The 12,601-nt window shown below is 39.1% G+C and overlaps 1 protein-coding gene across 3 annotated transcripts in view; it reads left to right on the forward strand.

Moving 5' to 3' along the window:
* Positions 1-3,222: 3,222 nt before the first annotated feature.
* Positions 3,223-12,601, forward strand: part of UNK (unk zinc finger) — a 527,926-nt gene continuing 518,547 nt past the window's right edge. For all 3 annotated transcript variants that reach the window (XM_053709109.1, XM_053709121.1, XM_053709114.1), the window contains exon 1: positions 3,223-3,400. In XM_053709109.1, coding sequence (XP_053565084.1) covers positions 3,294-3,400 — 107 coding nt within the window. In that variant the 5' untranslated portion in view covers positions 3,223-3,293. The remainder of the gene's footprint in view (positions 3,401-12,601) is intronic.

Genomic DNA, 12,601 nt, shown 5'->3' on the forward strand with positions numbered 1-12,601 from the left:
GGACTTCCTGTCTGAAAGACCAAACCTCATCCAAAAAATCACCCTGGGGTCTACCCAGGAACTCCAATACAAAACCAACGTCAAGGACAGAAAGGACAATGGAATTCCTAAAACTTCTAGCAGGTGATGGAGAAAACCAGAACCGCCAAAAGTAGGAGCAGCCAAAACCCTGGAAACAGGAAACTGAATAAACAGCCCCCTAGACCCCAAGAAAACTAGGATCAGAACGGGGATACTGAAACGGCCCTGAAATCCAGATATCCTCAACACGAGGACAGGAAGTAACCATCTCCCTGATAAAGGGAGAGAGAGCCTCATAGCAACCCTCAAGAGGAAGAAAAAAATAAACCATGCATAGAGAGTATAAAAAAGAATGAGAAAACCCCTATGGAGCACCATAGCGGGGGAATAATATAACCCCTGTGAGAAGGAACCGCGAAAAGACTCCAAGAAAAAAAAGTCACCCATCTCCCCCATTCCGAAAAGGGAAAGCTTAGTTCCTGAAGAAAACTGCCACAGCAGATTTTACACGCCAAAACACAACTTTGCCAAGTAGGGTATTAACTCGTAGGCCCTTCTCTAATATCAGATGCCCAACCAAGATGATTTAACTAGGACCAGCCTAACATCTAGGATAGAAGGGCTTCCTCTGGACCAAAGGAACAAGGAAATAACCTCTTGAGAAGAAAAATGGAGAGGCAACTAGTACCCAAACAGGTCCAGCCTGTTATACAGGATACAACATATCTTGTTATGAACCTCAAAAAAACAGAGATAACTAATACCCAATCAGGACCAGCCAGATATCTATGATACAACATATCTGTTCAAGGGTCTCAAACAGAAATTCTAACATTCTAGAAGAGCCAGAAAAGGGAGAATAACAAACATTTAAACATATGAGCTCTAACATTTAAACATAGTCTTGGACATATCGGGGGAACATCACCCCGACCAGAAACATCCTGTGTTTTTGTCATTTTTTTTTGTTTTTTTTTTAAATTTTTTTATATATCTTCCACCGGAAGAGACATCAAATCACTACCATGAAGGTCGCTAGTACCAGAAAAACCCAGAGAAACAAACTTGAGCTCTAAAATAGAAGAAAATAAAAACGTATCCTACGGGATTATAAAAGAAATTAGGCACACACAAGTGATAGCCAAAGGGAAAGTGAAACCGACAGGTCCAGCCCGTCATGCGACACCATTCCTCAAGAGTTTTGAACTGGGAATCTGATACAACAAAACAAAGAAAAAACAAAACTAAGACGATAAGAAATAAGATCACCATCTCTCCAGTCGTCTAAACAAGCTCGCTATCTGATTCAGAAGATTCCACTGATGGATCAGCCAACGTCGCCAAAACGTCCCTCATAAGTACACGCAGGCAAGCCATTCTAAATCTAAAAGCAAAATTCACCTCCGTCGGAATATCTGGGGGCTCCGACTCTGGAGGTAGCACCTCTGAAGCCTCAGAGGACACTGCTTCCCCAGAAAACTGATCGGATACCATCGTCCTCTTACATGCCGGACCTTGGGTAGGATCACACGGAGTAAGTCCTCTCTTGCATGTGGCAGGAAGATGTAAATGCGCTAAAAAATGTAAAAATGTAAACAATCTTACCGGAATCTATGCCGTAGAACAGCAAAACGGTCCTTCAAGTTTGACAGATGGTAGCAGCTCTTCTGACATGGACTTGAGTACAGAAAGCAGGCAGCGAAACTCATCAACGCTGATTGCTTATGGAGCTGTTAATATGAGTCGGGATGGTTTTGCAGAAAGACTTTCCCTGCATCTCCGGACTCTAACCTTCATCAAGGCTCTCACTGAGAGGCTGACAAGATTACTAAAAACTCCAGTCCCATCTCGAAGAGTACTACTCTCCATAAGGAACTATTCCGTAATTCTTCTGACACTTCTCTGCCAACCTCCTGTGGCGAAAGGCAAAGAATGACTGGGGGATGAGGGAAGTGGGGGAGGTATTTCAGCCTTTGGCTGGGGTGTCTTTGCCTCCTCCTGGTGGCCAGGTTCTGTATTTCCCAAAAGTAATGAATGCAGCTGTGGATTCTCCCTGTATTTAGAAGGAAATAGGAGTGTTCTTCATTAATATTAGTGGACATTTCCAGCACTGTTTATATGCAAACAATTTGCAATAAGAAAATGCTCTAACATGGTTAGATAACTGACAGCCCAAGGCCACATGTGATCCTCTGCACTAGAGTTGTGGCCCCCAAATAGAACCAAAAAAAAAAAAACGACATTTTTGTTTTTTCTACTCCAGGAATAACTAATAAACTGTGTATCGGGGACTTCTAGTGGTTGGGCAAGCAATGTGGCCACAACTCAAGATACAGACAGCTTCATGTACTAAGCAGCGGATCCTGCTTTGGATCTCATGCAAGCCTGCTTTCCGCAACTAAGTAACAGTAATATGGTGTTTGGGGTAATTGGCAGGTCATGAGAGCAGGGGGCAGCTAGTAAATGGGGGCCAAACTGTACCCCAGAACCTTCTCTAAATCTGGTCCTGCCACTGTGTTAAATATGAGGCCCTTTGGACCATATTCTTACTTTACATTAATGATCTAAAATGTTGACAACAGGAATTGCAAACCTAACCCCCTTATTTTGTAATGATATAATTTTTAAAGAGCATATTTTACTTGAATTGTTTATAGTTGACATTAATACATTTAAAATGTTGTATATAGATCAAACATTTTGCATTTTCACCACAAACACTACACATATTTATATAGTGTGCTTTCAATAAACGTTTAATTAATATTGATTTAACCAGATTTACCTAATTATATCCACAAGTCAGAATTTGATTATTACAATCTTGAAATATGATAATCCTCGCCACTCAGTGCCTTATTGCTGTAATTACACCCCATGCACCCTGAAATGGAAATTAATCTTTATTTCTACGCATTTTTAGGTTTTTATTTCATATTGCATTCAAGTGAAACACACAGCTGATCCTGGAAGTTCCCCTTTTACTGTCTGTAACCAATAATAAACTTCATTTCCCATAATGGATTTCCATTCGAACGCCATCCGGGTCATTAGCCCCATCTTTCAGTGGGAATTGTAGTTATTCCGAAACTACAACCCTCCCATCAGCACTTTGTTCAAATCAGAAAAAAAAACTACAGCTCCCATAAGCCTACGCGCCCCTGGAAGCGATTCGCATTTCCTTCATGGAGTTGGCGCAGGCGCTGTTAGCGCAAACCGCGGCGTTCCGCGCAGAGCGAACGATAAAAGGAGCGGAGGAGGGAGGCCCGAAGATGTCGAAGGGCCCTGTGCCAAGTTCCCCAGCTCCTTCCTCCGTTTCTCCGGCTGCAGCTGCTGCTGGCGCACTGCAAGCCCAGCCCGAGAAGCCGCAGCACTACACGTACGTAAAAAAAACAGCACACAAGACGACTGACGTCAGCGGGCGGCGTGAGTCACGCGCAGTGTCCCGCGCCCAGGCCGGCGGGAACCGAACCGATCTAGGGAGATGAAAAAGGGCGGGAGAAGCGAGGGCGGGGCTTGTGGTGGCACCATGTGACTGAGTGTTGCTTGAGGGACGCCTCAGACTCGCACTCAGATAGGTGTATGCTTTTTCCATTGGTGGTGTGCCTAGATAAACATTAAGTGAGCCTAATGAGTCAGCTGTGTGATTACCTCATCAGGTCTATTTCACACATATGTGCTGGTCATGGTCACAATACATGAGCAGTTATGAAGATCTAGTAGTGGATCTCTCAGTTGTGTTGTCTCATTCAATGAGGATAATAGGATTCTCTTGCATCTTTGTAGAGTTCAAAGTTTGTTTTCTCTTTCGGTGGAGTAAGATTTTTTTTTTATTGACTTGGTTTTAATGGGGGAGTGTCAGTGACATTTACTTTTTTTTGGCTTTCATTTGGTTAGCTGTTGTAGTTTCAATTGCTTTCAAAGCAATCTCATTTGTGTTTCTTCTTGACTGTGTGGTGGGAATTTTGTGTTGGTAGGGTGGGCATCCAATAGTTTGTTTTCTTGAGTGGAATGAGAATTTTATATCTACCTTTGGGTTAAAAGTCACTTTCTGTTGATATTGCCTAAATTATTGTTGTGGGGCCTTATACTTACTCTTGGGTTGCATCCTATAGTTTTTAATTTTTATTTCAATAAGGGTATCAAGCCAAGTTAAGAATCTTTTTGACTTGAAGTAAAAATTGTTGCCTATTTCAGGTGCTGTGTATGTGCTTTTATTAGTCTGGGATAATGTGTTGGGCTTTTAATAGTAGTAAGGAACTCATTTGTTTATTGATTTTAAATATTATGTGTTGGTTGTCTAATCTGGGTCTTTTGTATTATGGGGGTGTCCCATGAATTCATTTCCTAATGCCGGGATCAAATATATTTGGGCTGAAAGGTTGTTTTGTTTCATTGCATATAGGGTCACGTTGAGTTCTCATTTCTTGGTTGCCTCTTTCCGACAGGCATTTCCTGTTCGTTAACTTTACATCCCACAGGTGTGTTTCTTGATATGAACAGGCATCTTGGTTTGAAGTCTCATAATTTGTTTGAAATATGTCAATCTGTAATTTTTTAAGGTGATTTTAAAGTTTACTGTTAAAAAATTCAGTATTCTGATATTTGTTTGTCAAACTCATTCCAAACATGGCCGTGGGTTGCAGCATTTGGCTATTTTTGGTACCAGCTATATTAGTTTTAAAGTGCGACACAAATATATGTATTTTGCACATACCTAGTCTCTGATTTTAATTAAGTTGTCTACTTTAGAGATGAGGTTTTCATGATTGGTCTGCTATCCTGTGTTTTTACCATTTTTAAGTGGGTGTTAGGTTGATTGTGTTTAAAGTCCCATGTATTAGTTGCAAAATGAGGATCTTCTATATTATTGTGATGCTTACACTATTGTGTTAATCGTGGTTTTTGTTACTTGATGATAGTTTGGTTGGTCTCATAATTTACCCTTTACTTGAATTCTTGTGGCTGGTTTCAGTATTGAGTTGAAGTTGTATGGCTTGCATGCTTATTGGGATACATTTTTTATTTAATTATTGGCCTGAGGTCTCAAGGGGGTTTGTGATTGGGATGGAGTTCTCTTGTTGATTAATGGATTGAATTCTCATGGATTATCATTGGTTTGGGAGTCATAATTATTTAGTTGATGATTAGCTGGTTGACACATTCATTTAAGGATCTTATGTTGATCAAATACTTGGTTGTTTAAGAGCTTATTTATATGCAAATATCCCACCTTTAATAGGTGTTCTGTGTTTCACCAAGCATATATCTTTCATATGCACATACAACTTGGGTGAATATTTCTTGCCTCGTATTTGAGTTGTGTTCATACCATGCGCTATTTGAGTATACATTTTTAGGATTATTGTGAAAATTATGTTTACAATTTTGACAAATCCCACAGTATTAGTTTTCTTGTGCCCTCTTTTTTTTATCATGTTATTTTATTGGGGTTTTCTTTATTTCAAATGTAGCAACTGTCCGTATAAATAGATTTTCCTTTGTTAACAATATAGTTGAATTATTTTCATATTTGGTTGTGTCTTATGAGTTTTCTTTATAACTGTATTGACTGTTCCTGTTGGATTTTGGTCTGACATGGTAATATTTCATTCTGATGTTGGAATCTTATGGGAATGTGGCAAAAAAAAATCTCTTTACATAATGATTTGTTTAGGTTGTCAGGATTGGTAGTTTCTCAGTAGGTTTTGGGAATTCTGTCCTTTATGAAAAATCTGACATTCAGTTTTATTTGTGGTTTCTCAAATTTACTGCTTATTGTTTGAATTCAGTTATTGTGTGAGCTTGTGACTATAATTTTATTTGGGCTAGTATTTAATAGAGGTTTCTTTAACTGAGTTAAATTCATGTGTTGGAAGCTGTTTGATAGAGATGTATATTGGATGTGTTTTTTAAATGGTTTGGGCTTTTTTGGTTAGTTTGGCTTTGGATTAGTATATCTTTGTTTCTTTTAACTCATCTGTTATGCCATTATCTCTTTAAAGTTTAGTTTTGTCCATCTCTAGTTTGGATCCCGTTGGTTTTGTCCAACCAATAAAAAATGGTTGTGCTGATGGTTTCATCATGTCTTTAAATGTAATCCCTGAGATTTGTTTTTATATGAAGTAAATTTGTGCCTTATTATTGTGCTAGAGATGTCTTTAAATGGATATTAAAACCAAATTTTTAAAAAAATCCAATTTACTTCTATTATCATATTTGCTTCATTCTCTTGGTACCCTTTGTCGCAAGCAGCAGCAGCACACTACTTGGGACTAGCTGAATTACATCAGGTGATCCAATGAGGAGGGATAAAGATACAGCTACGAATTAGCAGTTAGCTCCCAGTATTTCATTGCTGCTCCTGAGCCTACCTAGATATCCTTGTCAGCAAAGGATACCAAGAGAAAAAAACAAATTAGATAATAGAAGTGCATTTAAAAAGTTGTTTAAATTGTATGCTCTATCTGAATCATAAAAGTTTAATTTTCACTTTGCTGTCAGTTTAAGCTGCGTGAGTCTTTAGATGGGTTTGAGTCTTGCTTTTACATTTTTTTTTTACACTGTGTTGTCATGGGCTTGCTAGTCTGCTTACCTGGTATTTTCAGTGAGTACATGGGCTGCCTGTGCTTTGTTTGGATATGCAATGTGTTTTTTTTTAAATGTACATATTATGTATATTTGTTTCATGACTTTTGGGTTGCATTGTGATTTGGTTTTGTGTCCTTTGGTTTATTTAGCTTGTGGTCTTATGAATTATATTTTCTCTTTTGGGTAACAAAATAGATGAGGTTATTTCCACTTCCCTGGAATTGACAGTAGTGAGCAAATTCACCAACATACATGTTGTATTCCAAACACCCTCCAAATGCCAAAGCTGTTAGGAACCAAAAGGAGGAGTTTCTTGTAATTATTCTTCAATTTTTCCCTAATCACATAATCACAGTAAATGCAGATCAACTATCATCTGTCTGTGTATATTTTCTTAGTAAGTTGCTATCAAGAGAAAGTATTGTAAATCCATAATGCATTTTACTTGGCACTTCTGTTTATTTCGTTTCATTGTATGATATTTTGAATGTTTTACAGAAACTAGAAATATTCAGGCAATAGTTAGTACTTTTTGTTCTTTGTTGTTTTGCACATTTTATACCCTATTCTTTCTGTTTATAGAACATCTATGAGGAAATTGTTCTTTTGAAATTATGGGTAATCCTGTGCTCCCCGCCCCTGGTTACATATATATATATATATATATATATATATATATATATATATATATATATATATATATATATATATATATATATATATATATATATATATATATATATATATATATATATATATATATATACATACACACAGTTATGGCCAAAAATATTGGCATTCCTGTCAGATAATGCACCACTTCGCTTAGAAAATTGTTGCAATTACAAATGTTTAGGCATTCTCATGTTTTTCTTTTGTTTGTATTGGTATAACACGAAAAAGTGGAGAAAAAAGCAAAATCTGACACATTCCATGCAAAACTCCAAAATTGGACTGGAAAAAATTATTGGCACCTTCTCAAATTTGTAAGAAATAATTGCATTCCAAGTTTGTGATGCTTCTGTAATTTGTAATTAAACTCACTTTAACAGGTACTGACAATATAGAAATGACACCGGTGGCAGACTCAACCTTTCTTTTGTGTGTCTCTGTGTGCCACACTGAGCATGGAGAAGAGAAAGAGCAGCAAAGAATCGTCTGAGGATTTGAGAACAAAAATTGCGAAAAATCATGGACAATCTCAAGATTACAAGTCATGTGCAGAGATCTTAATGTTCCTGTGTCCACTGCGCGTAACATTGTCAAGAAGTTTACAGCCCATGGCACTGTAGCTAATGTCCCTGAATGTGGACAAAAGCGAAAAATTGATCAAAGAACGAATGATTGTTTGAATAGTGGATAAAGAACCTCAATCAACTACCAGACAAATTCAAGCTCACCTGAAGAAGCCAAAATCCCTTTGGGAGATTGTGCTGTGGACAGACGAAACAAAATTACAGCTTTTTGGTAAAGCCCATCATTCTACTCTTAAGAAAAATAAATTAGGCTTTTAAAGAAAAGAATACAGTCCCTACAGTTAAACATGGTCACTTATGTTTTGGGGTTGCTTTGCTGCTTCAGGCACTGGATGTCTTGACTGTGTGTATGGCATTATGAAATCTCAAGACTACCAAAGAATTATGTGGTGCAATGTAGGGCCAAGTGTCAGAAAGTTGGGTTTCCGACAGAGATCATGGGTTTTACAGCAGGACAATGACCCAAAGCGCACATCAAAAAGCACCCAGAAATGGGTTTAATACAAAGCGCTGGAGAGTACTGAACTGGCCAGCAATGAATGCAGATCTCAATCCCATAGAGCACCTGTGAAGAGATCTCCAAAACAGCAGTTAGAGAAAGGAACCCTTCCAATCAGAAAGGCCTGGAGCAGTTGTCGAACGAAGAGTGGTCCAAAATTCCAGTAAGAAACTCATTGATGGTTACAGGAAGAGATTGATTTCAGTTATTTTTTTCCAAGGGGTGCCAATAATTTTGTCAAGTCCATTGTTTTGTGTGGAATGTGTTTGATTTGGCTTTTTTTTATCCACTTTTTTGTCATACCAATAGAAACAAAATAAATAAAGATGAGAATGGCTAAACATTTGTAATTGCAACAATTTTCTGGGCGAAGTGGTGCATTATCTGTCAGAAATGCAGGGTGCCAATATTTTTGGCTATGACTGTGTATACGTGTGTGTGTGTGTGTGTGTGTGTGTATATATGTGTATATATATATATTTTTCACAGTCTAAAGTTAGAGGGTAGCAGATTCAGGGAAAATATGAGGAAGCATTTTTTTTACAGAAAGGGTGGTGGATTCCTGCAAATAAACTTTCATTTGAGGTGATAAACACAAAGACTGTAAAGGAATTAAAAAAATAAAAATGCCTGGGACATGCATAAGGCTTTAATAAGAAAAAAGTAATATGGGTAGACTTGATGGGCCTTTTTGGTTCTTATCTACAGTCAAATTCTATGCTTCTATATTATTATACTTTATTTCAAAAGTACCAACATATTCTGCAACCAACATAATGTTGGGATTTAAATTATTTCTATTCTTATTTATTATACTTTATTTATAAAGCCCCAACATATTCAGCAGCTCTGTCCATGGGTACAATTGATATAAGTAAAACAGTGATGCAATACTTGTAAGAGAAAAGACAAAATTTGACAAACAAATACAGGAGGAAGTTTGGGCCCTATTCCAGTGCGAACTTACAATCTAGAAGTGTAGCAGGGTGAGAAACAGGAGATAAGGACTGCAAGGGTGAGAATGATTTTAATATAGAGTTAGATGAGGGCAATTATTAGGTAAGTGGAATTAATTTGTCACAGAGTTAGGTGGTAGACTTCCCTGAACAAAAATGTCATTAGGGATCATTTTTAAGATAAGGCAAATCAGGGTAAAGTCTCAGTGTGAGGAAGTGCATTTCAGTGAGTTGGTGCGGCATGAGAAAAGTCCTGCAGTCTAGCATTGGAAGAGGTGATGATAGAAGATGCAAGGAGCAGGTCATTGTTGGAGCTTAGGGGGTGGCCTGGGGTATTTGTTGATTGAGGACAGGTAGTGGGGAGCGGCTTTTGTAAGGGCTTAGTAGGTCAGAGTCAGAAGTTTGAATTTAATTCTGCTTTGAATGGGGAGCCAGTGAAGGGACTTGCAGAGAGATGCAGCAGATGCAAAGCAGTGGGAAAGCTGTATTAGCCTGGCATTTAGGATGGATTGAAGGGGGAGAGGCAAGAGAGAGGAAGGACAGTTATTAGGTTATTGCAGTAGTCCAGTCATGGAAATTACAAGGGATTGGATTAGCTATTTAGTGGTGTCATCGCTCAGAAACGGACACATTTTGGAAATATTATGCAGGTCATTGTAGTGGATGAAGGACATATTGGAGTCAAGTATAATTTCAAGGCAGCGAACTTGTGGTGATGGGGAGATAGTGATGTTGTTGATGGTGATAGAAAAGTCAGAAATTGGAGTAGAGCTAGAGGGGGGATAAGAAGGAGCTCTGTCTTGGATATGATCATCAGGTGGTGAAAGACCATCCAAGAAGAACTTCCAGATAAGCAGTCACTGATGTGAGAAAGGACAGAGGGATAGGGAGCAGGGGAGGAGAGGTAGATATGAGTGTCATCAGCATAGAGGTGATATTTGAAGCTATAGCTGTTGATAAGTTTACCAAGTAAAGAAGTATAAATGGAGAAGTGTAGAGGACTCAAGACAGAGCCTTGAGGTACTCCAACTGTCAGGCATCGAAGAGGCGTCCCCAGCAAATGACACAGAAAATAACCTGTTAAAAAGATAGGTATGGATTCAAGAGAGAGCAGTGTCACAGAGACCAATACATTCTGAGTGTCCTTAGGAGGAGGGGGTGGTCAACTGTGTCATAGGCAGCTGAGAGGTTAAGTAAGTTAAGTATAGAGTACTGGCTGTTACTTTTAGCAGTAAGAAGAATGTTAGTAACCTTGGTGAGAACAGGTGGTGGGTTAGGTGGTTGTAAACTAATTTTTCCAGGAGTTTTGGTGGAAGCACAGATATGGGGCAGTAGTTTGCAGGATAATTAGTGTCAAGGGAGGGATTTTTGTGTATGGGAGTGACTTTTGCATGTTTGAAACAAGATGGGAATGAACCGGTAGGAAGAGAGAGGTTGAAGATGTGAATAACAGCTGCCGTGAGGGTTGAAGACAGAGTAAGTATTAGATGTGAAGGAATAGGGTTAAGTGGGCAGGTATGAGAAAGAGGCAGAGAGTGGCAGAGGGGGTGACTGGGAGTGGAGATATTTCTTCAGATAAGTATGCATTTTGTTTAAAAGGTAGTCTGCCAGGCCTTGAGCACTAAAGACAGACGGGGGGGGGGGGGGGTGGTGCAGGTGGAGAGAGTTTAAATTGAAGAGTCATTTAGGGTTTGAGGAAAGAGTAGATATAAGATAATTAGGTTTGTTTGGCTAAGTGAAGGGCAGATGTGTATGAATGAGCCTATATTGTCTGAAATTCTGTTCAGAGCAAGATTTCCTCAAGGCACGCTCAGCAGTGTGGGATCATTTTTGCAAGTAGCATATTTGCTGAAAGTGCCAGGGCTGTAACTTATGGCAGGGTTTTTTGCGCAGTTGGGGAGGTGTGTGTAGGGCAGAGGGGAGAGTATGGTTATAGCGGGCTGTAGCAAGATTAGGGCAGGTTATAGTGGAAGTGTGAGGGAGGAGATATTTAATGAGTTTGGAAAATAGGAGCGGATCCACAGTGTGCAGATTTCTACAGGTGCGGGGGCATGATGGAGAAGTGGGTTTAGCCGATACATTAAGATTATAGGTAAGCAGGTGGTGGTCTGAAATGGGGGGGGGGGGGGAAAGGCGTCGGAGAAAGTCAGATACAGAGCAGAGGAGGGAAGATACCGGGTCAATAGTGTCCTGGTATTGAGTGGATTGTGAGAGACTGAAGGAGAATGTGAATGAAAGTTTAGAGGCAGCAGGAGCAGATGGGTTATCAATGGGAATGTTGAAGTCCTGTAGTATTCTAGTCTGTATATTTGAAGAGAGAAAGTGAGGAAGCCCGAAAGGCAAAGTTGTCAAGGAATTGGGAGGTTGATCAAGAAGGGCGATAGATGACTGCCACTCTGAGGGAGTGGGGAGAACAGGCGAATGCAGTGAACTTCAAAAGAGGAAAAGGAGAGAGGTAGGAGCGGAGGCAGGTACTGATAGGTGCAGGAGGGGGAGAGCAAGATCCAAACACCACCATCATGTCTCTTACCTGGCCTAGGTGTATGGCTAAAGTGGAGACCACAATGTGTGGGAGCAGCAATGGAAGTAGTGTCAAAAGAAGATAGCCAGGTTTCAGTAATTGCTAAAAGGTTGAATGCATTAGAAACAAACAGGTCGGGCATGGTTGTAAGTTTGTTGAAGACAGAGCAAGTGTTCCAGAAAGCACAAGAAAAGAAAGGGGATAAGTGCTGTGGGTTAATGGAGATGAGATTGTTAGAATTGCCTGACCTTAGTAGAATTTTTACTATGGCTGATTGAGCAAGAGTGTGGAAGTTAGGTAATTGTTACAGGGCTAGAGTTAGGAAAGATGTCACCAGCAGCAAGATGTAGTAGGAGTGAGAGATGCGAGTAAGACTTGTAGGAGTCTTGGATTAGATATAGGAGAATTTGATGTGGGAATGCTTCTAAGGAGACATAGTAGTTCATGGGAGGACACCATAGAGGATGAGAGAGCCAAATGGATTTCCAAAGTTTAGAGATTAACGTTGTAGCATTGTTAATTGTTTTCTGAAAGTTTCTTAATTTTTTGGGGATTTACTGAGTATTATAGAAAATTAATTACTTTCCATCTGGCATTCTTAAATATTGGTCATCCTATATGTTTTGATTTGTCATACAATTTGTTGTAAAAGCTGATGAAACTGATGAATCTATCTTGGATTCATAATGTTTAAATAAAATTAGCTACAAACAATAGAAGAGAAAAGTAGTAAAAGGAAAGAAAAAAATAAAGAAAA

This window comes from Bombina bombina, chromosome 1, assembly GCF_027579735.1.
Source record: "Bombina bombina isolate aBomBom1 chromosome 1, aBomBom1.pri, whole genome shotgun sequence".
In the NCBI taxonomy this organism is placed as follows: domain Eukaryota; kingdom Metazoa; phylum Chordata; class Amphibia; order Anura; family Bombinatoridae; genus Bombina; species Bombina bombina.